The sequence below is a fragment of the Ricinus communis genome, chromosome 8, assembly GCF_019578655.1.
Source record: "Ricinus communis isolate WT05 ecotype wild-type chromosome 8, ASM1957865v1, whole genome shotgun sequence".
Taxonomy (NCBI): Eukaryota; Viridiplantae; Streptophyta; class Magnoliopsida; order Malpighiales; family Euphorbiaceae; genus Ricinus; species Ricinus communis.
The window spans coordinates 12,420,112-12,447,926 of NC_063263.1; the positions used below are offsets into that span (position 1 = coordinate 12,420,112).

Here is a 27,815-nt window from a genome sequence, read left to right on the forward strand (position 1 = left end):
GCAGGTAACATATGTTTTAATGGTTTGTATTTGAATATTGAATAAATTATTATAATTACAACTGACTGAATTGCAAAACAGGTTGTTCAAGAATGTGATTGCAATTCTAATTCAGATTTTCATGCTACTTTTTTTAGGTTGGTAATCATATTTTTTCTAAATGTATTTGATTAAAGATGATATTAAAGTTGTGTTTTTAAAATTTTTTAGAACCGAAAATAACACCGAACCGAACTGTATTTAACTGTAAAATTGGTACAATACGGTATTGGATCCTTTTATGTTTAGTACGGTACTGGTACCTTCAATTTTAAAATAACCGAGGTTTGGTATGGTACTGGTGATTTATAAATAACCAAATTGGACCGATCCGTGTTCAGCCCTAACTCCTACTGCTAGTTGTTTCTTTTCCTTTTTTTTTTTTTTAGGTTTCAATTCATTATTCTTAGAGCAACATTAATTTAACTTCAATTTGTCATTGTTGTATGAATGTCTCCTCAATTAAAACTTTCTATTTTTATTACAAGTGCATACTTGAAAACCATATTGAAGGTTCTAATTTCATATAGATAATACTGTGTATTGAGCAAAGGAAAAGGAAAAGGTTTCTTTGAGAAATAATTAGTACGGCCAGGGATGGTTACTGTATGCAAAATTACGCAAGAACCATCTCTTTTGGATATTTACTGTAGCCATAATAACATTCCGGTAGCTCATTCAGTAGCTAGAAAAGCCGTTCAATGTGACACTCTTGAATTTAAAATTGTTTCAAGAGAAAGCACCGAAACTATCATTAATCTCGATTTGATACTACAGACATGCTGACTCTTTCTTTTGCCTTCGTGCGACATATGTATGCCCGGTCCCCACCAAGGGATTACAATATATACAAGATAAGCCACAACAGAGAAGGGGGCCAAAAAGAATTGAGGAACTTTAGCAAACAAACATGTTCTTTTGTATCATCACTCCTGTATCAGTTGTGGAATAAGCTTCAAAAGAAACGAGAGCTCCTTCTGGGAGAACTGGGGAATTGACTTCATTTCCATCTCACTGTCCTTTTCAGCTAAGTTGCTCTCCTCGTCGTCCACCTTAGCTGGCTTTATCATATCAGATACAGCCTCCGTAATCTCTTTAACTAGATCAACTATCACTCCGTCTATACCCATCAAATGTTGCATGTACACAGCTTCGGACACATTACTGCATAATAAATTGAGTTTCAGATTACATAAAAAAACATTAAGTGCTCAATATTTCGGGGGGGAGGGGGTGGCTTTTGAACATACTAATGCTATTTCACACAAACATTTGAATTCATGAACTGTTTGCATTTAAAATCGCATGAGATACAGAGATAACTCATGATGATGTTTACAAACTTACTTCAATTTCCCATATGTCAGAAGAGAAAGCTTGGCCTCCTTAATTTTAGCCACTGCCCCGGGATTCCTGAAAATCCCTTTGACCTCAGATACAATCCCATGCAAACCACCCTCCAAGCACACCTTTATAGCCTCCTCTAAAGAATTCCTCCTTGTGTCATAGAAAATCTCAGTTCCCCCATTCGTCAAAAAGTAAACCTGTACAACAACCAAACAACAACCATCAATTTCTTTTTTTTATATAAGAAAATTTAAACAAAAAGTCCAGCAGCAACGTTAAATAACATGAAATTCCTGTTTTTTGAAAAAGAATATTTTTAACAACTAAGGCTGTTCTTGTGTGCCAAACAAGAGCATGGAAATATATTCCAGGAATTGCAATCCGTTTCCATCAATTTCAAGACCAAACAAACATGGCCTAATGCAGTATCATGAAATGTTTAATTAGGAAATTAGACTTACAGGGTAGGTACACTGCAGTTGTCTAACGAGCAGTGCTGCATCAGGTTGGAAAGATGAGAAGATAATGGGTCTATCAAGACCATACTCAAACACCACCTGGACCACAGAAATTAAAAAGACAAATCCTCAATATAACTTGACCCATATCCACTAAGCATAAAAACAAAGGCTTATTAATAGATATAATATACCTGCAAGATGGCTTGAAGAACATAGTTGAGATAATCCTGTTGGTAAACAATATGATCATCAAATTTTAATTCTACATTGAAGCCCAAAGAAGGGTCCACTTGTTGAAAAGCATCTTTCAAAGTGCAAACACAGTCATCTTTCTCTACATTCCAATTCACAATTTTCCCATCTTTTGTTTTCCTTAGCAAGGATTTCCCCATCTGCCCTGCTTCTTTTTGGGGACCATAGCAGAGAAACTCAGATAAGCATAGCTCTGTAACTCTCTTCTCAAAAATAGTGCCCTGCAAAATTACCAAGCAATTAGCATCCACATGTCAATGAATATGTTCAGAATTTACTAATTGTATTTGACTGAATTGTGAAACTTACATTATCTTCCGAGAGTATGAAGTTGTCATGGAAAATGATAGGGCAGCCATCTTTGGTCACCTACAAAAAACGACACTTCGTTTTTTCACTCTTTCTTGTCTTTGTTTTTTTTGTCTCATTCAGCTCCATTCTTTTATTTCTATATATATGTTTTCCCAATAGAAAAAAGAAATAACCCATAAGTCCCCAACCAAAACACAAACACAATCAGTTCAACGTCTTCCCACATAAACTAACTGATTTCTTACACAACAGAGAAAAGAAAAGGAAAAAAAAAACTTAGTGCAAGCACAATTATTTCTTAACTGGTCCTATTTTTTTCTCTAAATGCTTTTTAATATTTAAAAAGTCAAACATTGTGGAACTAAGATTTTACTTCATATAAAATGTGAGGAATTAAAATATGAGTTTATTTTGAAAGAGAATGATTTAAAATATAATGGAAGAATTAGAGTCTTTATATTTTCAAAAGTTAAGAATTCATTCAATTTTTTTAATGAAAGGGACAAAAAAATAAGTAAGTTAAGACTTAGGGAGGAAATCGTAATTTGCTTTTGCTCTTTAGATTTTACCCTGAAATTCAGGTTATTTTTAGAAATGATTTTAGGCTTCCAGGGTTTAATTAAGGAACCACTAAAAAATGGCAACTTTTTTCTTTTTCTTTTTATTTTTTCAGAAAAAAAAATTAACAAAGAGATTATTCAAATAAATTTTTCTAAAAAGTCGTAATACGGTCAAAAGAAAACAACCGCACGCGGCGACCGACGCCGATCTAAAACGTAAACAATTGCAATACAAGACTGTTGACGACTTGTTTGACGCCAAATATTTTGAGAGAGAGATGAATACCTGAACATCGAATTCGATGAAATCAATAGGGAAAGTAGCAGCAGAATTGAAAGACAAAATAGAGTTTTCTTTAATTGCTTTCATTCTCTGATCATTTGAAGTCAATATATTCATTCCGCTTCCTCTGTGTCCAACAACCATAAACTCGGATGCCTTACACGGCACCGTTTTAACTGAAAATTTCGAAAACCGTCAAGAATCATTAACTATTTTAAATAAAACGACAAAAATGATATATATATATATAGTACCTTTGGAGGAGCAGCGGGTGGTGGAAGAGTAAAGAGAAAGAGAGGCATTATCAGGAACATGATCAAGATTAGGAACATCGGAAACATGAACAGCTTTAAGAGCCATTTTTTGTCGGTTATTGAAGAATAGTGAGACTTTAGAGAATAATGATGGTGTGGGTGGTGAGGTTTTGGAGGAGGAAGAGATGGGTTTATATGGAAAATGACGAGAATGGAGGATTGAAGAAGAAAAGGAGGGATGACGAAGATTCATAACTATAGCCAACCTAAACTACAAGATGGAATCTCCGCGTAAAAGAATATTCGGTCACCTCCATTGTCATATCCTTTTGGATATTCCCTCTCTCTCTCCCTCTTCTCTGTTCCCTTGCGTGATTAACAATTATTAGTATGTGATAATGAGCTTTTGCTTTTCTGTTTATATTCTTCATTTCTCCGTTATTAACGTCCTCTGTGTATGGCGTTTTCCTTAACGATTCCTACCATGTATCCCGCTCTTTCTAAATCCCCAACACCTTACAAATTTTTCTTTTTGATAGAAGCACCCCACAAGTTTTCTTTTTGATGATGTAATTGAAAAATAAAATCAAAATTAATATTAAAATATATCATTAATATTAAAAAAACTTATATACTAAATAAAAAAATAAAATTTATTTAATAATTAAATCAAATTAGAATATATTTTTTAGACATTCAAATTTTAATTATTTTATTTTTAATATAATATAATAAGTATTATAATTTTTCATGCGATATTTGACATACAATCTATTTTATTTTTATATCTCTATTTTGATATTCATAGATCTCGAACATCTTTTAACTCTATTTTTTTTATAATATTCATATATCTTTTTATAAAAAAACATTAACACATTAAAAATGACTAAATACAATTTACTATTATTTATAAAATTGGAATCAAAAGTCACATCCTCATGTAGTGGACAAGGAAATTAAAGTAGAAGAATTTTCAAATCCCTTTTCCATTGGAAAAAGAAAAGAAGGAAAGTGGGAATATCCGAGAGAATATGTTAGATGCCCCCAAATTTTAACTTCTAGATTTCTTTCTTACAACAACTCGTTCATTTCATAACGTGCAGATGCAATTTGTACTCCAGAATTTACGCCAAAAATTAGTTGGCTACGTCAGGGTCTAACGGACGTTACTCTTTTCTTTTTCTTTTTCCTTTTCCTAATTTTTTTTTCTTGGGATAAAATAAAAAATAGAATTAATTTAATTTTAATGAGTGTTGACCGTACAATGACATGGAGCCAGCATGTAATGGATAAGAAATGGGTTTATTATTATTATCGTTGGAACAAATGATGGGGTAGCCACCGTGGCTTTACTCGTCTAAATCTTCCCCATTTTGACCCACAGATACAAATTAATTCTGACAGACAGGTGGCTCCAAGTTTTCATTAAATTATCTCTTTTTCTTTAGAAAAATTTATTTCTCGTATTTTAAGCACATGCATCTTTTCCCTCACCATTCTTATATATATATATATATATATATATATATACACATTAATTAATTAGATGAAGTATTGTTTTTGTCTTTGTGGTCCATGTTCATATGTGCTTTTCTTTTATTTTTACAAAGATGATAACTTATTTAATGTAAAAATAAAAAAAAAAAACTTAATCCAGAATAAAAGAAATATTGTTTATTTTTTATGGTGATAAAGAATCTTGGGTTGAATACATATTTCACATTTTGTATATTAACTGACTTTGTTAGATTCTTTCATGGTCTACTAGCTGAAACAATTTTAACCGAATATAAATTAAGCAATTTTGAATGAGTATAGGTAGCAAAATGTCATTGTTACATCCCAAGTTGTAGCCTACAAATAACTTGTGTTTCAGAAGAAGAAGTTAAACTGTCCCCCTAGTTTTTTATTCTTTAGCATTAAACAATCTACATCACAAAATATGTCGGTGTTTGATGAATTTGTCTTTAGAGTAAAAGTGTTGTCGTTTTGCATAGCTTGGACTGGTTTCACACTGCTGTGATTGAAGTATGTTTGTCAAAACTATATGACAACAAGAATATTAAAAAAGAAATTTATGAAAAGTTTCACCCACTCCTCCATGAAATTCATCATTCTTCACATCTCGCATTCTAAACTCACTAAAATAATTTTTATACTTATATTTATGAAATCAAATACTTTTAATAAAAATTTAGATTCAAAATTTTTATTTTTAATTTAATACTTAATTTTATAAATAAAATAATAGCAATTAAAGATAAATTATATTAATATCTTATTATATTATATAATTAAAATTAGTGAGACAAAATATAATACAGTAATATCATAATATATATTTTTCAAAATTATATATAAATATTATTATATAGATGAATTTTTGTTACCTTTAAGTATGTTTTTTTTTTGCAATAATTTGTTGTTTTTTATTTTTTTTTCTATATGTATGTTTGATTCTTCTTTTATTTTTTTATAACAAATCAACATTTTTATTTTAAAGTGTTCATATTTTGGTTTATGTTATAATTTACATTCAATTATATTGTTTTTAGTTTATTTTGACAATAAATTCACAATTTTTGTTTATTTTCAGTATGTTGATTTTTGGTTTAGCTTTTTTTTTTTTTTTTTTTTATAACATATCAACAATATTTTTGGATTTGCATTTTACCTTTCATTTAAGATTTGATCCTTTGAGATGAACTCGAATTGGTTAATTATGTTCGAAGATTTCTTTTAAGATTTGATCATTTGAGATCAACTTGAATTGGTTAATTATCTTTGAAGCTTTTGTAAATGTGTCGATTCCATTGTTGGTTAGAAATTGACCAAAATAAATAAAAATTTAAAGAAAAATAAAACAATTTAGTGAGATTTATAATTTATTTTAAAAACTCAAAAATAATTTTTTTTTCTAATTTTTTTGAATATAGTTATCAATTTTGGCTTTAAAATTGATTGTGAAAGTAAAGTTTCATCAATATATTTATTTCTTATCTGATTTAGTAAATTTGTATTAATTTATTCTTTATTTTTTAGATTTTATGTTCTTTTAAGGAATCAAGTATTTTTTTTATTAGTTTCAAAAATCTAGATATTTTTAATATTATCTTTAAAATTCTATTATTTTTATAATAAATTTTGGGACAATATTTTTAATAAAAAATACCCTATTTCCCTTATTTATGTAATTTTCCCCTTTCTTTTAGTTACGTCTTCCTTACCTCAGTTGTTTTATAAGGCGATATTGTGTGAAGTAAAACTGAGAATTCACCTTTTTTTTTTTCCCGGGGGATATTCAAGAATGTGTTATACAAAAACAGGAGGGATAAATGGTGAAATACCTCCTAATTTACAGGTAATGGTCAAATAAATTTAATTTTAATTATTTTAATAAATAAATTTATAACTTCTATTTAAGAGCTAAATAGATATAAATTCTAAAAAAAATTATAAACATATCTACCATACTTATTATTTAAATTAGTTAAATAAAATAAAATATAAATAAATATTGCTTTGTAATATTCAAAATAAAATAAGATTTAAATTTTTAAAATTTTATATATTAAAATTTTATAGATTTTATTAAAAAAAATCAAAATTGATAGTTATTGTCACTGTCAACTTTGTCGGATCATCATTAACACTATTACCATCAATTTTATTAATTTTAATCAAAGTCTAAATCTATTTGACTTTTAAATATAAATTTTGAGTCTATTTATTAAAATAATTAAAATTAAACTTATTTGGCCCTAGACTATAAGTTCAGACAGATATTTCATTCTTTGTCTAAACCAAAAGTAATAATTTTTAACTGGTGATATAATGTTGTAGCCTTCTGAGATAATTTTATTTTTGACATATATTTTTATTTTTATATCAAATTAAATTGATAAATAATTAATATATATTTATTATTTTAAACAACAAAATATCTATCAATCGTCAAATTCAAAATCTCAAAATATATATGTGCTATTTTTTTATTAATTGTAATTAGCGTTAGCTCTTAATAAAGCAAACAACTAACAGCAAAGGCCCACTGAACTTTAATGGTCCATTTTCTTTAAGCTTTGGTCTCTTTCACTGAACCAACTATGCTTATGGCCGCGCTTTATCACTTTCCTTTCTTCTTCGATCTTCATTAAAGTTTTGGGACTCACATTTAAATGTCGATTCCAAAAATAGTCCTTCTATTAGTTTAAAAATATATAAAATTGATTAAGTAGCTGATAGATTCAACTTAAAGATTAAATAATCATACGTTAAGCTATAAAATACTATTTTCTTTCTCTTCTTTATCATTTAATATTTCACTAATAAATAGATACAACCCTATAGGTAAAAGATAAAAATATTAACTTAAGAGCTCGTGGATGAGATAGTAAAGATCTTTTTTAGTTTAACTAAAATTTCAAATTCAAACTTTAAGTATGCAGTTGTGTTGAAACTCTTGAGAGAGTGTTTTACTATCCATAAAAGTCTTACTTGACATACTTTAGATTAACTCTCTCTATATATATTTAAAAAAAAAGATGAAAATATTATATTTGAAAAAGTAGGGATCAAAGTGCTTAATAGAATTATTCTTTTAGGAAGTATTTATAATTGTTTTATAATTTTATACGAAAATTCAAATAGTATTTTATTTGCTGGGTTTTAAATTTATAATCTCGTGCATATACTATTTAATTTCTACCATGGTCCAAATATATAACATTAAATTAATCTTCTGTAGCATTGAATTACGATTGAAACATCAACCTTGAAAATTGATAAAGAAATATTACGAAAGTTAAATTTATAATTGAAATTAAAAAAGTTAGTTGAAATTTGATTTTCATTTGTTATTTTTTACGTATTATACATTCATAAAAATATCCAAGTAATTTAACTAAGATATTGTTCGTACTAAACTAAGAGATTGATAATAATATACAAAGTTAAAATCCAAATTTAATATGAAGTGATAACAACATTAGAATCATATATAACTAAAAGGTTAGTTATTACTCTGTTTCTAATTGCTTCAATATACACTCTCATTTACATTATTTGCTGTGTTTGTTTATTCGCTTATCTGGATTTTGTTCATAATTTACAAACAAATTTGAAGAAAATAGAAATGATGAATTTATTGATTTTATGATTCTGATCTTTTATAATTGATTGTGTTGATATATATACATGTATATGTCCAACGGTAGCCTATTCTACTCGGTTGCCTTGGTATTTTTGTCCAACGTCCCTTTCTTTTTCTGGGAAAGGTTGGAGCGGCCTTTTCCTACCACAGGGATGGTTGCTCCCTTTCTCAGGGCCTGTGATGACTTGCCCTGCACAGGCTTTTCTGCCTGTGCAGTGTCTGAGGCCATGCTTTCTTTATTTCCTCTTTCAATACTTCCCCTCAAGTTGGGTTCATAGAGGTTGATCGAACCCATCTTGCTTAAAATTGAGTGATGCGTCTGTTTATCGAGTGTCTTTGTAAGGATGTCAGCTATTTGGTCCTGGCTCTTGATATACGGAGTTTCAATTTCTCCTTTTTGAATCTTTTCCCTGATGAAGTGACAATCCACTTCAATATGTTTAGTTCGTTCATGAAACACAGGGTTAGATGCAATGTGACGGGCGGCTTGGTTATCACAATGCATCGTCATAGGTCCGTTGATTTCAATCTTCATATCTTTGAGGACTTGCTTGATCCAAATGAGTTCGCTAGCTGTAGATGCCATTGCACGGTACTCAGCTTCTGCGCTGGATCTAGCAACAACGTTTTGCTTCTTGCTTTTCCATGTTACTAAGTTTCCTCCCACAAAGACACAAAAACCAGTGGTTGACTTCCTGTCACTGCTTCCTGCCCAATCTGCATCAGAGAATCCAACTATAGAGTTAGAATTGTTATTTTTCATCCATATTCCCTGTCCTGGGGTTCCCTTTAGGTATTTGAGAATCCTATCTATAGCTTCTAGGTGACAAGTGCGAGGGGCATGCATAAATTGGCTTACCATACTTACTGCGAATGATATGTCAGGTCTAGTGACAGTGAGGTATATTAACTTTCCTACCAAACGTTGATAATGTCCTATGTTGGCTAGAGGTTTTCCATCTTCAAGATTGAGTTTGACTTTAGTTTCCATAGGGGTGTAGGCTGGTTTAGCCCCTAATTTTTCGGTTTCTTTCAATAGATCAAGAGTGTATTTCCTTTGACATAGGAATAAACCTTTAATGGACTTTGCCATTTCTATGCCTAGGAAATATGAGAGCTGCCCAAGATCCTTAATATCAAACTCTTTCTTTAGACTTTGCTTGACATCCTTAATACCTTGGTCATCGTTTTCTATTATTATGATATCGTCAACATATACAAGAATAATGACTGTGTGTGTGAGATTGTGTTTAACAAACATAGAGGAGTCAGAATTGCATTTAGTAAAATCAATTTTTAATAGAAAGAGGCTTAGTTTGGCGTACCATGCTCTCAGAGATTGTTTAAGTCCATAAATGGCCTTTTTTAGCTTACATACCAGGGAAGCATCTGTGGCTGATTTGTGACCTAGGGGGAGAGTCATATAAACTTCTTCTTCTAGGTTTCCTTGTAAAAAGGCGTTCTTCACTTCCATTTGGAATAGGCTCCACCCTTGATTAGTTGCAACTGAGAGAAGGATTCTGACAGTGTTCATCTTGGCGACTGGAGCAAACGTCTCTTGGTAATCAACTCCATAAGTTTGAGTGAAGCCTCTGGCGACGAGTCTGGCCTTGTATCTCTCAATGGTCCCATCACTATTATACTTTATTTTGTATATCCATTTGCATCCAACTGGTTTCTTATTTGTAGGAAGAGGAATAATATCCCAAGTGTCATTCTTTTCTAGCGCTTGAAGTTCATCTTTCATAGCCTTACACTATTTTGGACTGGTGTTGGCTTCGTAGAAGTTGGTTGGCTCAGGATGGGATGAGATCTGGCTTAAGTAGCTACGATATTGACTTGCTATGGTATCATAGGAAATAAAACTTTGGATACGATACCGAATGAGATACATAATCTCTTAATTTCAGGGGGGCGAGTTTGACGAGTGGACCTTCTCAAGGCGATTGCTTCCTCCTGAGGTTGAGATTGGCTGTCAGAGATTTGAGATTGGCTTTCAGAGGTTGTATCTCCAATTGTATTGTCTCCCCCTGAAGGAATTGACCTTGAGACAATGGTCGGCTCCCCCTGTAGAAAATCCTGAGTAGCGCTGCTAAGAGAAAAATCAGAGTTAGGCGGAAATACTAGCGGACAAGGCCCATGAGGATTATCATGAGTTTGGGTGGTGTAATAGGGGACTGTCTCAAGAAATGAGACATCACGAGAGATGTAGGTTTTATGAGTATAGGGGTCATAACATTTATATCCCTTTTTAGTGGAGGAATATCCCAAAAATAGGGTCTTGACAGAGCTCTTGTCGAGTTTGTGTTGGCAGTTTATGTGAACATAACAAACACAACCAAAGACCTGGAGATGACTCAAATCAATTTTCCTACCTTTGAGAACCTTTAGGGGACTCAAATGCTTTAAAACGGCAGTGGGGAGTCTATTGATCAGGTAAGCAGCAGTTAAAAGGGCATCAGACCAAAAAATCGATGGAACATTATTTTGAAAAAGGAGAGTCCGAACGACATTGAGAAAATGTCTATTTTTTCGTTTAGAAATACTATTTTGTTCAGGAGTATTGATACAAGTGGTTTGATGAACAATCCATTTTTGTTTAAAGAATGTAGAAAAGTTTTGGTTTATGTATTCTGTGCCATTGTCAGAGCGAAATTTTTTTAAAGTAGCATTATATTGGTTTTGTATGAAATTATAGAATTCCTCGAAACAAGAAAAGACTTCATTTTTTCCTTTTAGTAAATACACCCAGGTAGTACGAGAATAATCGTCAATGAAAGTGACAAAATATTTAAAGTGATTATTAGAAGTAACAGGGGCAGGTCCCCAAACATCAGAGTAAATTAAGTCAAAAGCTTTTTCAGATACACTGGAGGATAAGGAGAAAGGTAATCGAGTGTGTTTAGAAAATTTACACACATCGCAATTGTTGAAACTTAAGTTATAATGAAATAATTTATTCAAAACATTGTCGGATGGATGCCCTAACTGCTGATGCATTAATATGCCTTGGTTAGGATTTGTGGACAAAAAAACATTTATTGGGAGGAGCATAAAGGTAGTAGAGGCCATTTTCTAGTTTTCCCTCACCAATCGTCTTCCCGGAGATTCGATCCTGAAAAATGACTGAAGTAGGTGAGAAAATAACATTGCAGTTTAAATCACAAGTAATTTTACCTACAGATAATAGATTGGATTTAAATGCAGGCAAATATAAAATATTTTCAATATGTGAGTTAAATAAATTTGAAGTGCCATATCCTTGAATTTTGAATTTTTCTCCATTGGCAACAGTCACATGGTGAGAAGGAGAAACCAAATTGAGGTTGGTTAGGTTTTTTGGATCCCAGGTCATGTGATATGTTGCCCCTGAGTCAATAATCCAGAAATTTTGACAAGATTCTGAAGAATTTTGTAAGGAATTTAAAGCAGTGTGAACCGAACCTGACCCGTCGGGTTGAGTTAACCCAAACCCGTTGGGTTGGAGAACCAAGGCCTGCAATTGGGCCTACATTTCGGCCATTTGGGCCTGATGCTTCTGCTGGGCTTGTAGTGCCTGGTGAGCTCTTTGGGTTGGGACCGGAAGGCTGTTGAGCTTCTTGGGCACAGTGGCTCGGGGCCGGAGAAGTCGGGTCGGGTCCAAGGTTGGCCCGGGTCGAGTTGTTGTAAACCTAGGGAATCGGGTCGGGGCGTCATATAACTATCTGCATATGACGCCCAACCCCTGAATTCCATTTTCTCCTTAGGGTTTGCTTCGGGTCTTCTTCTTCTTTCTCTTCGCACCCTTTCGCCGTTTCCCCCTTCCCAACCTCGGGTTGGCTTGAGCTTGGGGTGTAGGTGCCAGCAACGAGCGCGGCTGTGACCCTACTTCTTGTAGTGGTCGCACCGCTCGCTCGTGCTCGCCTCTCCCCCTGTTCTGTTTCTTGCGGTGAGATCGGGGCGACGCGATGCAAAGGCTTGGTTTTCCGCGAGTTCAGTAGAGGCCGAGGGATTCATAAGATTCCTTCGTGTCTCCTCGCTACTGACCGGTGTCGTAGTTCGGGGACAGGAGGATTTGAGATCTCAAGCTCTCGTAGCTTGAGTCCAATCCTCCCAGGTAAGTGAATACTAGATCATTGTCGGCTCGTTTTTGAATTTTTGTTGTATCTGTTGAAGGAGGTAAGTAAGTCTGGAGTTCTTCCCATCTTGTCAGTATTTCTGTGGCATATTGTGAGTTTGATTTTGTGCCTTGTGTGATTCTGGCCAATTCCTGTTTAAGATTAAATATGTGAGTAAAATTTTGTTGATGGCCATATAAGCCTTTTACCTTATCCCATATTGCTTTTGACGATTCCAGCAACATATAGAGCTTGGAAATTTGGGGCTCCATAGTGCTGGTAAGCAGTGACATGACCAAGTGGTCTGTCGTCTGCCATTCTTCAATTTTTTCTGCCTCTTCTTCTGTCGGGTCTTTTGGTCTAGTAGGTTTGGGTTTAGGTTTAGTCCCAGTGATGAACCCCAATTTCCTTCTACCATTAAGCCCTATGTAGACAGCTTTTGACCACTCGAAGTAATTTTGATTACCTCTGAGGATTATATTGGTCAATCTGTTATCGGTTTGAGACATGATGAATTTCGAAAGGAATTCTGAGAATTTGGTTTTTGTTTGCTTGATTGCTATCTCACAGGTTTGAATCCTACTCTGATACCACGAAGAAAATAAAAATAATGAATTTATTGATTTTATGATTCTGATATTTTACAATTGATTGTGTTGATATATATACATGTATATGTCCAACGGTAGCCTATTCTACTCGGTTGCCTTGGTATTTCTGTCCAACGTCCCTTTCTTTTTCTGGGAAAGGTTGGAACGGCATTTTCTTGCCACATAGATGGTTGCTCCCTTTCTCAGGGGCTTTTCTGCCTGTGCAGTGTCTGAGGCCATGCTTTCTTTATTTCCTCTTTCAACAAAATTGAATTCAACTCCAATTTGATTCGGAAGTGGGGGAAATATGTACGTACGAGGCACCTGATAATTGGCACATTTCTTGGTACTTGACATTTAGATAACCCAGATTTGCCCAATTGCTAAACATGGCCAACTCAATGAGTCGGATCTGCAAATAGTCCTTCTCCTTCCGAAAGAACTTAATGAAATGCTTCCCCCCAGAAGTTTCTATTCCTGATAATTGTGTTGGAAATGAACCCAATATCAGGCGTAGAGTCAATAAGAGCTTGTGGCGCATAGTCTCCTGTCAGGATCAAGCCTCTCAGGAATAGTCACAGCAGTATGCTTGGCTAGTTTATAATTATCGACATCTACTCCCCCTTTTTCGTCTGACGTAACCAAATTCAGCAGCCGCTTGATGACATATCTGTATATCACATTAATATTGTCAAACGTCGTGTACGATATTGGTACAACTTTGTTCATCATTTGGGACATTGATAGAAAGAACGAGAACCTCCTCTTATGTTGGGTTGGTTTCGCATCAGGATCAGTAGGCTCCGGGACTTTTATCTGTCCAAATCGAACTCAAGTATAGCATCCAAATGTCCTGCCAGAGGGTAGAAACTCCAAGCCCAACGGGCAACCTCTGTAAGTACATCTGAGGGTACATGGCTACGGATTTCACCATCATCTCAAGAATAATGATTCTCATGAATTAAACCAGTACCAAATATGCAGAATGGGAAAGGATTACGTAGCATTGAAACACTAAGTTTAACCTTCAAATCATTTGTCAATGGAAGGAAAAAGAAAACAGAAATGATTCAACCGCAACGCCATTTTTGCACTGCATTGGATTTTATGAAGATGCGAAAGAAAGGTAGGCACATGCAATAAGGACTAAAGATATGCAAAATGTAGCAGACCATTCTCACCACCTGCAAAAGAATCATGCATTTCATGTTCATAATTTCCAAATCAGTTTGGAGCCATCTTACCATCGATCTTGGACGTCACATACACATTAATTGGTTCCTGAATTCAGCAAAGTTTTTATTACTAGCAAAGGTATTATTGTACCTACCCACATGGATGATCAGAGTGAGAGGATGCCCATGCTGCTGACTGGTGGTGCTTCCATGTTAAGTCCCAACAGATTCAACAGAAGAATTGAACACCACCAAATTTTTCTTGCTATAATGTGTTTAACCAATTGTAAACATGAACATAAAATAAGTGTTTTATATTTTGCATTTACCACATACTTATATATTAAAAATTAATAGAAACATATCAATTATCTATTAACTTAGGATATAAATAACATAGACTGTAATTTTAAACTACGCCAATGAAGGGATGAATGCGGTAAAGCATCTCCAAAGTCATCCCTATAATTGTAACTCTTTTTATTTCATGTTAATAGAAAAATAAAAATTAAAACAAAAAATAATTAAAATCACTTATTTTATTTATATTTTGTAACTAATATGTATTTTATATTTATAGAATAAAGAGATATTTAAACTCTTATTTTATAAAATATTGTAAAATAAAGTTTGACATATATAAAAAAAAAAAAACTGATAATAGTCTAATATAGTAAAATTGATAAGTCGGAAATAACGATTAAAGAGTTTGGGAAGCCAATATATACATTTAGGATAGTAAACATGAGTTTTTAAATACTCTCTAAATATTACACGATCCAATAATTAGATGAAATATTTTTAAAAAATTATGATACAAATTATTTTATTATTAACCTAAATATAAAACATGTAGAATATACTCATCTATTAATTTGATATCATACATTTAGAGTAGCTATATAATTTCTAACAAATTAGAATAAGTTACTAAAACCTCTTTTATTTTTGATATAATTTACACTTAAACTCTCTTTTATTTAAAATTGAATAGAATCGTGATTCACTTTTTACTTTCAAAGTAATATATAGGATTTCAATCTCAAATACTTCTTGAGTTTTTTTTGTTTAATTATTAACTATACAATTTATTTAAAATATAATATGATAGACTAAAATATGAACCTTTTTTTTTTTTTTTGAAGTGAAGAACTATAATGCAAAATATGAGAGTTAACTAGTTTGTTTATTTTCTTTAGAATGTTAAGCACAATTTCATTTAGTTTTGCAACAACCCCAATTCTTCAACATAATTTCTACTTAAACCTTATTTGAAATTCAAGAAAATCAACATTTATTTTTTAAAAACTTTTAATATTTATTTTAAGAAGATAAAATAAATTCTTAATGATTATTTTTAATTATTAAATTATTGTTGGTTGACAATACAATACTATAATAAGTGAAATATTTGAGTAATGAAAAGTGCAATATAAAATAAGTCGTTGATGAAAATAAAATAAAATACATAAGCTAGCTTCTTTTAGTTGTGTTGGATAATTACCCATTTTTACCAATTTATCCTTTTTTTTGGTCTCCGAATTACCCATTTTAGCCGCCCTAAATCGTAACGGCTAGTTTTGCTTTGACCATAAAACATTTGAAAAAAATCTTTCGTAGAGGGTTATAATAAAATAAACAGGAAAGCAAAGAGAGAACCACATAAAATATGTATAAATCGAGAAAAAGTAAAAGGAGAGGGAAGAGGAGAGCAAAGCATTAATGGAGAAGACAAGACTAATAAATTTGGGTCTGAAAGTATAGAAGGGGTAAATTAATTGCTTGCGCTTATCGCTGCAATTGTCTGTTCGTCCTCTCTCAGACTCTCTGCCTTCATTGCTACCCCTATCTGCCCCTCTCCCTCTCTTTCCTTCTTATCTCCTGCAACCCACTTCCCCAGATCCCATTTAATGCTCTCTTTCTCTCTCACTCCCCCTTCCTTTGTAGTGCAGTAAATGCATGGGAGAAGACGGACGTTGTCAAAATTTATAATTATCTATAACTAAACTAGCAGTACAAAAATATAACCATTGAGCCAATAAAGACCAAAACCATGGTTTTCTTTCTTCTTCCTTCTTTTTTTCTTTTCTTTTTCTTGCTGGAGCTAAAAAAGGAAGTAATTAAGTGATAACCCATTAAGCGAAACTTGCTAGAAATTGCTAATTTATCGATGTAAAGTTTGCTTCTTCTTTTTTTCAGTATCATAATTGTAACTTCTTGTTGAACTCGGAAGAACTCAGTTGAGTTGGATGTGATGATGGCTCTGTTGTTGTTGTTGTCTTGTTGACCATTGATGATGACATTGATACCTCTGCTGCTGCTCCTGCTCCTGCTCCTGCTTGTGTGGACTTTGCAGTTATTGTAGTAGTAGAAGATGATGGCGCTGGTGCTGGTGCTGGTCTAACTGCTGCTGGTGGTGCCGCACAAACTGGAATGACTGACCTAATTTGAACTGCTGGTGCAATTCTATGTGGGTATAACATTCCACTGTAAAAAGGACTATTACTACACATATGAATGCTTGAAGGTGTACTTTTGATGGATGTTGATGATGGCCCAAAAATTCTATTACCGATGTGGCTTGTTGATTCTTGATGGGGAAATTGCCTGTATAAAGAACTCGAACCGTAAACACTACTACTTGAACTTTCCTTTTCAATGGATTTCTTGATAGCACCCGGCCATTCTTCCTCATCCTTCTGATGTTCTTCTATCTCTTTCGTTTGTTGTTTTCCCTTAACTTGTATCTGATGAGGATTACACCTGCTTGATGGATAAGAATATGGATTGTCTATAGGTGAGGTTGGTGGCAGAATTTTTGAAGTTGTTCTAGGCGGAGGAGGAGGAAGTAAAGACACAAACGAGCTTTGTTTTTGAGTTGAACTATCGAGAGCAGAATCCAACAACAGATCCAATAGCTTCCGATGTTGATAGTGTAGAGAGTTACTGGAGGTAGAGGAAGACGATGATGACGCAGAGCTATAGTCTCTATAACCCTTTACCAGTCTTCTTCTTGCTTGGCTACAATCCTTCTTTCTTGCTTGCTTATTATATTCATCTTTGGATCTAAAATTTGAGAGAACTCTTGCTACAACTGCTTGATCTTGCTCTTCACGACTCTCCACCACTTCTTTGTTTGTCAAGTAATCAAGACTAGGCACTGCACAAGAATGTACATCAATCACGGAAGAATTATACACACACAAGTACCTTAATAACGTAAGAACAGGTCCAAAAATGGAAAGGAAAAAAGAAATTTACTTCTTTTCAAAGCAGACCAAGCTGCTATTGCAGCATTCTTCTCAGCTTGTTTCTTTGTCTTTGCTGGTTCCCCAGTGAAATTCATACCCGCCAGCTCCACAGTACAAGTAAATGTTGGGACATGGCCAGGACCTGACCTTATAGTAGTATATACAGGTAGATTAAGCCCTGCTCTATGAGCAGTTTCTTGAAGAAGGTTCTTGTAGATTCCAGTCTCATCCTTGATTTGGTTTAGCAAAAAATGAGAATAAGATTGCAGTCGTGACAGTGAAGACAAATGGGATTGCTTTAATTACCTAAAAATAGATAAGAAAAACTAACTAATAACTAAACACTTACAAGAACTCTTGCAGTTAGAGACCTTGAAGGACCTCTTGAAGAAAGGACATTGAGCGCAACTTCAGCAGCTGCATGCTCTGCTTGTCTTAATGTAGTGCAGTAACTTGGGCTTTCAAAGATCTCACCATTGAAGTTAACAGAAGCTTTGAATCTTGGCGCATGATCAGGTCCTTCTCTAACACAGGCATAAGAAGGAAGATTGAAACAGCTCCTTTGTGCAAGTTCTTGAAGCTGGTTCTTAAACATATCTGCCATTGGAAAAGAAACAAAGAGCAACACATCAATCAAATTAACATGTATGGATTGATATCATTCCTGTCAAACCAAAAAGTGGTTGGCAACAAACAGTCATACTGTAGAAAGGAGACAATATGGAGAAACAACCCATCATCTAAAAGGTCCAAAAATGACATGGATACCTATATGAAAAGCATCAAAATAAGAATAGAAATGAACTAAAGATAAAAAGAGCAAGAAACTCACCTACTTCAACTAAGATTACTCACTTCTTCTACATTGGCAAAGGAGCTTCCTTTTCTCTATACAGAAGCATCTGGCAGTAATGTCTTATGTGAAGAAACAGAGGAAGAAAATGTGACTTGATAACAGTGAACCCAGAAAGAAATAAAAAGTCAATGGGACTTTGAGCTATAGTTTTCTCTCTCTCTTCTTTTAAATATAGGAACAGAAAATAGCATTCCATTGACAGTTTATTTAACTTGTAATAATAAATTCTGCACAAATTTCTACTATCATGAAGAGGGATTAAATGTGGACATATGATATAGGTATGTAGCATGGATACTGTCAAATTACAAGACACTCCTTTGGTTTTTATTTTGTATAACAATGACAGCGTTTGAGGTTTATTGTGCAATAAAAAAATCTTGTCCAGTGTTTATGTTGACTGGACAGTTACCTCATTAGTCCCTACCTTTGACTATCAGTTAAATTTTTATTCTAATTTTTTTTTTATCATCGAATCACATGTTCATGTGAGCCTGAGGAAACATCATAACTTGTTTCTTTTTAGTTATTACCAAAAAATACTTCAAAAAAATTATTTTTTTTTACTTTGATCTGTTTTACCAAAAGCACAGTGATGGATTCATCTTAACCCATTATCATTTAATGCGAATTGTTGGAGTCCATTATGTCACAGCATCAACATTTTGGTTAAATATGTAATTGTATCTGTATATTGTATCCACTGTCAAAAAGGTCAATAATGTCAAAAGTATATTAAATAGCATATTGCCGCCCATCAAAAGGAGGAAAAAAAAAACTAAGAATATAAATTGAAGGTATAGAACATATATCATTACCAACTAGATTTCTGATTAGAGCATTTGAAAGAGCTTTTGAAATCACAAGACCATGAACGCTTAGCTATTGGCACAAAGAAGACCTCAGAACTAAACCACAGTTAGAAGAACTAGAAAGAAAAATTACAAGACCTTCTTCACCTGGGGAGTACCATTCCAGCCCAGCAGCTCTCAAGAGGTCAGTCTGTAGCATGATTTTGAGGAAAAGAGAATTCAGGTACATATAAGAAAAAGCAAATGATGGCATGTCCAAGTTCTGCATCGCATTCATTAATCGCCCTAATCAACTAAGATGGAGTCAGAAAGGTGGCAAGACCAAATATCAGTCCCCAATTTGAGAGAGAGAGAGAGAGAGAGAGCCAAAACAACAGTTTCTGGTTACTCAAGTAAAATGAAATTAAATTAGATGCTAACTAATTTCACAATGACAAAACCAAAACCGAAAAAAAAAAACAGCTCACTCATACAGCAGTACACCATTCCATCACACCCCCCCCTAAACGAACAATGGACAAACCAACGCTTTAAAAAAAACCACCAAAAAGGTCCTCCCTAGCATGGACGTCAAAGATGAAGCATGGACTCGATGATCCCACCCTGTACTCAACATATCAAATCCACTTCCATCTCCTAAACATTTTGCGAGAAAAACCTCTGGCTATGATTGTCTATTCTCAGTTGTCACACTAACACTACTGCTCCCACCCACACGGTTCGGTTCTCCCACTCTGGCTGCCATAGCAAGAACTTCAGGAGACATCTCCCAGCTTCCACTTTTTCTTCCCCAACTAGATCGTCTTGGATGTATTCCATTGCGGTCCCCTTCCTCCACTGCAGTCCTTATCTCTGGAGATACTTCACCTAATTCACCATCCTTTATGTTCAAGCGATCATTGTTTGCAAGTTGCCCATCACCATGATCAGCTATAACCCCCATATCTCCCCAGACTGTTTTCCTCCCCATTTCTATGTCATCCACAGCTTTTCCCATATTAGGACTCATGAAACCTCCGCCAATTGGTCGCGTTGGTAAGGCAGGTTCTCTTGGCACCTTTGCCCTGAAATTGTTCTTGGACAGAGGAATACTGGAGCAAAAGATCTCTTTAAAGTTTTCAACCACACCTTTATAATAGGGATTTACTCTCCGATCATATCGATATCTGAAGTTCTCATAAGTAGTCTGAAAATGGAAGGCAACATAACCGTCAACTTATATCAGCAGTTACACCAAAGACTTGAATTTGAATGCATGAAGTTTTTCTAAAAGAAAAAGAAAAAGAAAATGCTAGTGGACCAAGTAAGTTTATTACCTGATTTGTACTGATGAGATATAAATGGAAGGCAGTAAGGCCTCCAACAAACCACATTGATATGAAAGTGTAAACTATTAGAACAATGGATGCAGGAGTTTTGATCATTGCTTTCCAAATTGATGTGTTCTCTGATCCCATGATCCTCCTAATGTAGACCCAGCAGAATGCGAAAACATATATACAGAGAAGGGTCGTTGAGAAGACAAACATGAAGAAGAATCGATAATTTCTCTGCACCAACAAAATTTGCATTCAGACATTTATCAATAAAATATATCCAAAAAGACCACAGGAGATTAACTGTAAGAATTATCAATGCCAGCATTTCAAACAATATCGACTCCTGAGACATCTGATAACATAAAGGACGTCTTACAAACAATGTTCTTAGTAGTTAATCAAGTTTTAACAGTTCCTATGAAATAAATCTGTGTGAAGTCACAGCTTGTGGAGAAATAGATCAAGAAAGTGTGCCATTGTAATTATTACCTTTTGCCGTAATAGAGAGAGTAATTTCATGAGAAAAGATGCACAATAGAAATGAGGCCAATGCATATCAATATATCACATCCTGAGGATGATAATTTTTTTGTTTCACAAAATTATTTAAAGTAACAAGACTTTAAATAATGGAACACTTACCAAACCAATACATTGCCCAACCCAAGGACAATGGTGGTCAAAACGTTCTACGCAATTATTGCAAATTGAACAATGTGAACAGCGAGGAGGCCTGTAAAGCATGCAAGTATCGCAATATTTAATCTTCACAACTGCTCCATTGACTTCTACCTCCTTAATGCGTGGTAAACGCAACTGTGGAGTTTGACCAGCACCAACATCTGCAGTCCCATCAAAGCCTTCAGGTTCTGGAGGATGAGCATTACGTGGAATAATTCCAGGATCTCTTCCAGATGTTAGCAGGAGAAGAACTAAAACCTGAGAACCACAGATGTCCAAGTTCAGAATTACAGGAACTCTACATACCTTATCTGGCCCATGAAACACACACTGCAGAGGTTCAGACTATATTTGATGATTTCACTTGTGGAACAAGATAACCATCTTCAAAACATTTCTTATTGCAAACTTAATCTTATAAGTGTCACACAAAAGTGGCCCAGGCATCTATGGCAAAACATTGTGCTGCACAGCAGCTCCGAACATCATAAACACAGAGATAAATGCTGTTTGCAAGGTGAGAGACTTAAAAACTGAATCAGAATAACCAAGAGGAGAAAGGCCCAAAACTGTCTACTCCAAAAGGAAGGCACCACAAATGAGTATGGCACTGATATAATACTTTGGCAGTTGGCATGCAACCACATATATTTACATTCCCATATCTAAAGGAACTCTAATCTACAAAGTAATTCTAGCATCAGCCCACCTCACAAAGTTTTGGATGGTGTATGCTATTGTGCATGTCTATTTAACCAACTATACGTAATACACGCAATCATTTTATGTCAGCCCTTTCTTCTTCTGTTCTGTCTTCTAGCGAGATTGGATACAGGCCAGAACATGAATGCCACCAATTAGAGAAAAATATACTTGCAAAAAGATGGCCATCATCTAAATTCCATGATACGCAGAACAACTAGAAAAGCCTCTGAATATATCAGCAGTCAGCGCCACCAAGGTAGCAACTCACAGTGGTAGACAAAAAAGACTAAGCTCATATTTTTAATATATAGAGGTTTAGCGAAGTGATATAAATCCTTCTTTAAAGTAGTATCCACAGCCTAAAGAAGTCAGACATATATTTTGGGTAATGGCACAAATCCCTTGCAATAACTCTTGCAAAAATTCATATCCTCTAGGCCACCTATCAATCTACTCATCCCCAAAGAACCTGTATCTTCCTGCCTCCTTGGGCCAGATGCATAAGAATGATAGAATATGTAACTGGTTTTCAGTTGGTAGGCTTTAGCTAAAATCTGGAGCAGTGGACTAATGCAACAACTTTCATGTTGAGTACAATAAGGATCTCATCCTAGAATCAGGGAACGAGTGGATAATTTTTAATTCATACAAATCCATTTAAAGGAAATCTCATTTAGGAACAGTGCATGCTTTAATACCTTAAATGATGCCAACATCACTGGGTAGCAAAATACAAGGAAGAAGGTGGAGGAAAGTAGACATTCCTCAAAGCTACTAATTTTATGTGAAGGAAAATCACAGGACAATTCAAATTGAAGACATTAATTGCATAACTTGGGGGAGAGAGAGCTTACATAAATGGTAAATACGACAGCAACTGCCATTATTGATATTCCCAAGTGATCAGAAAAATCTTTCATCAGTTTTCTGGCAACAAAGATGCAGAAAACGGCAACTGGAGCAACAATCAGGAATATAGTCAGCGCAAGTGATCTTACATCTGGTCCAAATATAAACCTCCCTTGAAGAAAAAATATCTGCAGAAAAGCATATAAAACCATTAAGTTACAACGAAAAACCATCATAAGAACCTACCTTATCATCCAAGTAATATTAAGTCATGCCCCATGCCTTGGATAACCTTAATTTCAACTGAAAATCTCAATTGAGCACTTCACTTGCTGAATTATATAATTTGGGAGAGACTGCAGGTTCTTTAATTTCCATCGTGGTGATAAACCATCACGAAGTACTATCAGACAACAACTAAAATACGACAATACCGTAATCATTTATGCAGTGTAAAACATAGTTCAGCCAGTTTGAAGCTCTCACATAGTGTAAATCTCAGAACATTCAATTCTAAGTCAGCTACTAAAACTTCATTAAGCAATTAAACCAAAAATAATAACAATAATAATTAAAAAGAAAAAAGTAATTTTTTGCCTCAAATTTCTGCCAAGTTAAAGGAGCTGTTACAGTATATGGTTGGTGGACAATGACAGAAGTGCCTGAAATGGAATTTCCTCAACTTAGATATCAAAAGTTTTCAAAGAGACAAATTCCAATTTCAAGTGACAAGCATAAAATGAAAAAGAAACAAATGTGAAATAAACACAAAGAAAATGACATCATATTCGTTCCACTGCATGATCTCATGGTAACAAGACTTGTAATTTACGAAACGGCTAATCAGTAGTCACCAAATCACCACTCCATCAACCTTGAAACTAAAAAGCTGCGGATTTTACAAGAAAAAGAAAAGAAGAAGAAAGATTCATAACATATTCATGAAACTTTCCATCAATCCATTATCTAACTGCTAACTTGTCTTGTCCACAAAAGCATGAACCACACCTGATTCGGATAAAAATTCCTCGCCCATTTTTGGCTTCAAAACAGATTTTGGACCCATTCATTCACGGTACCTTAATACTTTAGTATACAAGTGACGCCGGTAGTTAAATTTAATTCAACTAATAACTATAGAACTGAATTGAATACCCATATCTTTGGCACTCTCACTCTTTCACCAAACAACAAAAGAAGTTAAAAAAAAAAAAGAAAGTAGCATCAAGTTCTGGATTTGGACATTTTAATATTATAGTAACAAAAACTAATAGTTACATTATAAAGTTAACATAAAGAACAAAAAGCTCCAAGCTTTAAATAAAAGTAACGTGAAGAATACTTACATTACTGCCTTTCCAAGTTTGATAAACCCGTAAATCACCCGAACCGCCGCCAGCGGATCCTGGATCGGATCGCTGAGGTGGCGGAACCACGTACATTCTCACTATATAACAAAGGAGATCCCGTTAAAACCCTAAAAGAAGATTTTATTTCTTAAAGAAAGTAATTGGAGAGCGTGATGAGCTCTCTCGGTAACTGTTTTTATTTTTAGAGTTTCATGAGTTTCCGACAAACTAAGAGTGCAAAGTGAGGAATGGCGGCGGCGGCGGCGGTCCACAGTGGTGGTGGAGGGAATGGGGAGGTTGGGATTTATTTGCTTTGCTTTATTTGGTTTAACGGACAAGAGAGAGAGAGAGAGAGAGAGTAGGATTGGGTGTATCTATGTGGCTTTACAGGAATGGACAAATAGCGATGTGGCAAATTCTTATTGGTCAAATTCCGGTTTGCGTGGACCGGGTTTGGTTGGTTTTTAACCCGACACAGAAACAGAGAAATGTGATTTATTTATGAAAAAGAAATAATGCATCTTTAGTCCTTTAGTAAAAAGAATTTGCCGTTAATAGTTTCAGTGTTAAAGACTGTTATTCAGTACTTTGTACATCACACCTGAATCCTGCATTCTGTCCTTTCTGATTCATATATATTATTACCATAACCCTAAACCATCACATTTTAAAATTAAATTTTGGTATTCAAATCTTAAAGTTTGACTTAATAAAAAATTTGATTTGTTTAACAAATAAGTTTAGATCAAACTACACAAAAATCAGCTCTTTAGAATTGTTAATTAACTTAAAAATTACAGTATTTATGATTTTAAATTTCAAAAACAAATCTAATTATATATATTATTGTCTATAATAGTTATACAAGTAGCTGACTTAAACTCATTTGTTATAATAAAATTATAAATTTTATGAATTAATATTATACTTTTTTTAGTAAATATTTGTTAGTGAATTGATGAATTATTTAAATTCTAATTCCTAGTCATTAAACTCATTTACACTATTAGCTTGAATTTATAATAAACGAGTCAAGGTCAAAATAACTAAAACTCTGACTTTTTTCGGTTGAATTTACACTACTAGATTTTTCCATAATTTTTCTTCTAGAAATACTGTATTAGACTAGTTTTGGTCTTTTTTATTTTATTTTATTTTTATATATATCTCATATATAACTAATAAAGTAAACCCATCTTTTTTCTGAGAATATGAATAAACCCATTGGATAAACATAAAATAAACAAAAAGGGGAAATAATGATGTGGTTTTATTGGAAGAACACAATGCTAATTGCTATATTACAATCTCAATCTCTATGGTAAAATTAGTTTTAAGTTGGAAAAATTAAATGCATATTAAAAAAGGGTAAAACTTGGGATAATCTTTTAGACTCTTACAATGATGACACCCATCTCATGGTATTCACTGCCATAATGCAGTCACTTGGAAAAGCAACATTTTTTTTTTTTTTTTTTTTGTAAAGAAAGGAAATTAGCATTGGAATTGGCAAATTCAGCTGGGTTTGTAGCTTTTCTATACAGCAAATTAGATCAACTCTAACCTAATTCAATAATTAATACAAATCCTTTCACTAAAAAATTATAGTTACCTTAATTTAATAATTATAAATTGATGCAAGCAGGTCCCCTCCTGGATTAAATTGTAATCAAAGTTCAGAACTAATGGCCCCAAATGAACCGACCATCACACAACCGGCTGTTATCATTATAAAGGTGTTTTAGCTTTTCAAACAAATAAATCAAATGGGTCTCTCTCTCTCTCTCTCTCTCCTTTTTCTTTTTCTTTTTCTTTTTCATGTTCATCCATTTCGTTAAAATTCATCCCAAGGCTCTGTTTGTTTCATAAAACATAATAATTTTATTGTTTGAAAATAAATTGGAAAAGTTAAACTTATTTTCTGCTATTAAATATAAACAAAAATCATAAGAATTGTTTTTGTTTACACTCATCATGTTTTGACAGTATTATTTTATATTCTAATTATATTTTAATATGGCAGTAATTATTGAATTACATTCATTTTGAATATTTTTATCCTAAAGAATAATATCCATTATAGGTTTTGTGATTACTTTATATGTATTACGTATGTAATAGTACATTTGAGATAGCCACGAAAACAACCTTCAAATATTAGTTCATAATTTGGTTAACCTTTTCATTTCTTATGCTATAGAAATTAAAATTAGCAGACTATTGCAATGTGGTTCTATGGTGTAGTGGTTAGCACTCTGGACTTTGAATCCAGCGACCTGGGTTCGACTCCCGGTAGGACCTGCTTTTTAAATTCACTTAAACAAAGTTTTTCTTTTTTCTTCTTTCATATTTTCATTGTTGAAACATTTATGGATATTCTCTTTTTATTTTTTTCATTGTTGAAACATTTATGGATATTCTCTTTTTATTTTCACATTCTGAAATAAGAAACATAAATCCAGCTGTTAAATTTAATCTTTCTTTCATTTCATATATATATATATATATATATATATATATATAGAGAGAGAGAGAGAGATAAATTTGAGTGAATAAAAATTAGTATAGCTTACTAGGATACCTCATCTAACAAATGAAACAAATTCAAATTTTAAAAAATTAATTTCTTAGATTTATGAGCTAACTCATAAATTAAAGTATTAAATCTGAATATAAAATGCTGAGATGAAGGGTGGCACTGAATTTTAAAATGTTGTACAATTTCTATTTTTTTAATATATATTTAGAATTAATTTAAAATATATATAGAATCTTATCGGTAATAAATCATTATTTTTATTTAATTGATAATTATATAATTTCTACGGGACCTTGCCATCTATTATTTGTGGCACAATATTTTTTTCTTCTCCATTATACATATGCGAGATTAATGTACTAACAGTGCTCTCACAAATTCACTGCATTTTGTAAACAGTAAATACACTTATTTATTAAAGAAATTATAAACATACTTGAAAAAGGCGTAAACCGCAGGCTCGTTTTCTTTTTTTAATAGTTTCCTCTGCGAAAAAGAAGCAGACACGACTAAAGATGACAAGGGACTATAAAGGATCAACAGAGACTTTGAAACATAAGAGGGCCATGTACAGCTAGTTTCTGCACTTATACAACACGACATTAAAACCTTAACTGCCATCCTACCAAATTATTAGGGAATGGGCCAGTTCTTAAATCCCATTACCATGTATATATGTCACCGTAGTTTTAGCCACGTATATATATGTATGACCATGTGTGTTTGTTCCTTGTCTTCACTCATTACCTTCTACTTCCTGTGACAATAATTGGTTATCTAACCTGAAACTGTTCCAAGCTAAAACTGAAAGTGTTTCGAACTCTGGAAAAAAGCATACTGATTTTTTGTTCATCTCAGAATCCAACAGAATTTCTTACTGTATGAAATGAGTCAAAACTTTGTTCGGCTCGGCTCGTTCAGTCATACAA

General features: G+C 33.4%; 3 protein-coding genes and 1 non-coding gene across 7 annotated transcripts; 1 reads left to right on the forward strand and 3 right to left on the reverse strand.

The window, feature by feature from the left end:
* Positions 1-743: 743 nt before the first annotated feature.
* LOC8285297 (glycerophosphodiester phosphodiesterase GDPD1, chloroplastic) lies at positions 744-3,889 on the reverse strand. The gene is made up of 7 exons (XM_002512841.4): positions 3,509-3,889; positions 3,258-3,430; positions 2,409-2,468; positions 2,039-2,320; positions 1,848-1,943; positions 1,387-1,583; positions 744-1,203 (listed from the first exon to the last, which is right to left on the reverse strand). The coding sequence occupies exons 1-7, from the start codon at positions 3,759-3,761 to the stop codon at positions 966-968; spliced, it is 1,299 nt and encodes a 432-aa protein (XP_002512887.2). The 5' UTR covers positions 3,762-3,889; the 3' UTR covers positions 744-965.
* Positions 3,890-16,174: 12,285 nt separating this feature from the next.
* LOC8285300 (double-stranded RNA-binding protein 3) lies at positions 16,175-18,837 on the reverse strand. Of its 4 annotated transcripts, XM_015715310.3 has the most exons (5): positions 18,632-18,806; positions 18,480-18,544; positions 18,126-18,373; positions 17,787-18,006; positions 16,175-17,685 (listed from the first exon to the last, which is right to left on the reverse strand). In XM_015715310.3, the coding sequence occupies exons 2-5, from the start codon at positions 18,514-18,516 to the stop codon at positions 16,727-16,729; spliced, it is 1,464 nt and encodes a 487-aa protein (XP_015570796.1). In that variant the 5' UTR covers positions 18,517-18,544; positions 18,632-18,806; the 3' UTR covers positions 16,175-16,726. The 4 variants fall into 4 exon arrangements, with proteins under 4 accessions (XP_015570796.1, XP_002512890.2, XP_025011977.1 ...); XM_002512844.4 differs by lacking the exon at positions 18,480-18,544 and having other exon boundaries at positions 18,609-18,837; XM_025156209.2 differs by lacking the exon at positions 18,480-18,544.
* Positions 18,838-19,672: 835 nt separating this feature from the next.
* On the reverse strand, positions 19,673-24,694 carry LOC8285301 (probable protein S-acyltransferase 7). The gene is made up of 5 exons (XM_002512845.4): positions 24,345-24,694; positions 23,004-23,186; positions 21,406-21,702; positions 20,761-20,994; positions 19,673-20,630 (listed from the first exon to the last, which is right to left on the reverse strand). The coding sequence occupies exons 1-5, from the start codon at positions 24,438-24,440 to the stop codon at positions 20,109-20,111; spliced, it is 1,332 nt and encodes a 443-aa protein (XP_002512891.1). The 5' UTR covers positions 24,441-24,694; the 3' UTR covers positions 19,673-20,108.
* A 1,882-nt stretch (positions 24,695-26,576) lies between these two features.
* On the forward strand, positions 26,577-26,648 carry TRNAQ-UUG. The gene has a single exon. It is a non-coding gene; the product is annotated as a tRNA-Gln (tRNA).
* The last annotated feature ends 1,167 nt before the right edge of the window (positions 26,649-27,815 follow it).

Coding starts and splice junctions, on each gene's coding strand:
- LOC8285297 (XM_002512841.4), bottom strand. CDS start 3,761: ATGAATCTTCGTCATCCCTCCTTTTCTTCTTCAATCCTCCATTCTCGT. Junction 2,321..2,408: donor TCATACTCTCGGAAGATAAT/GTAAGTTTCACA, acceptor GTAATTTTGCAG/GGCACTATTTTTGAGAAGAG. Junction 1,584..1,847: donor AACTGCAGTGTACCTACCCT/GTAAGTCTAATT, acceptor GTTGTTGTACAG/GTTTACTTTTTGACGAATGG.
- LOC8285301 (XM_002512845.4), bottom strand. CDS start 24,440: ATGTACGTGGTTCCGCCACCTCAGCGATCCGATCCAGGATCCGCTGGC. Junction 21,703..23,003: donor CTGTCGTATTTACCATTTAT/GTAAGCTCTCTC, acceptor TGTGGTTCTCAG/GTTTTAGTTCTTCTCCTGCT. Junction 20,995..21,405: donor TTGGGCAATGTATTGGTTTG/GTAAGTGTTCCA, acceptor TTGTTGGTGCAG/AGAAATTATCGATTCTTCTT.
- LOC8285300 (XM_015715310.3), bottom strand. CDS start 18,516: ATGATGGGTTGTTTCTCCATATTGTCTCCTTTCTACA. Junction 18,007..18,125: donor CTCTAACTGCAAGAGTTCTT/GTAAGTGTTTAG, acceptor AACCAAATCAAG/GATGAGACTGGAATCTACAA. Junction 17,686..17,786: donor TTGGTCTGCTTTGAAAAGAA/GTAAATTTCTTT, acceptor ATTCTTGTGCAG/TGCCTAGTCTTGATTACTTG.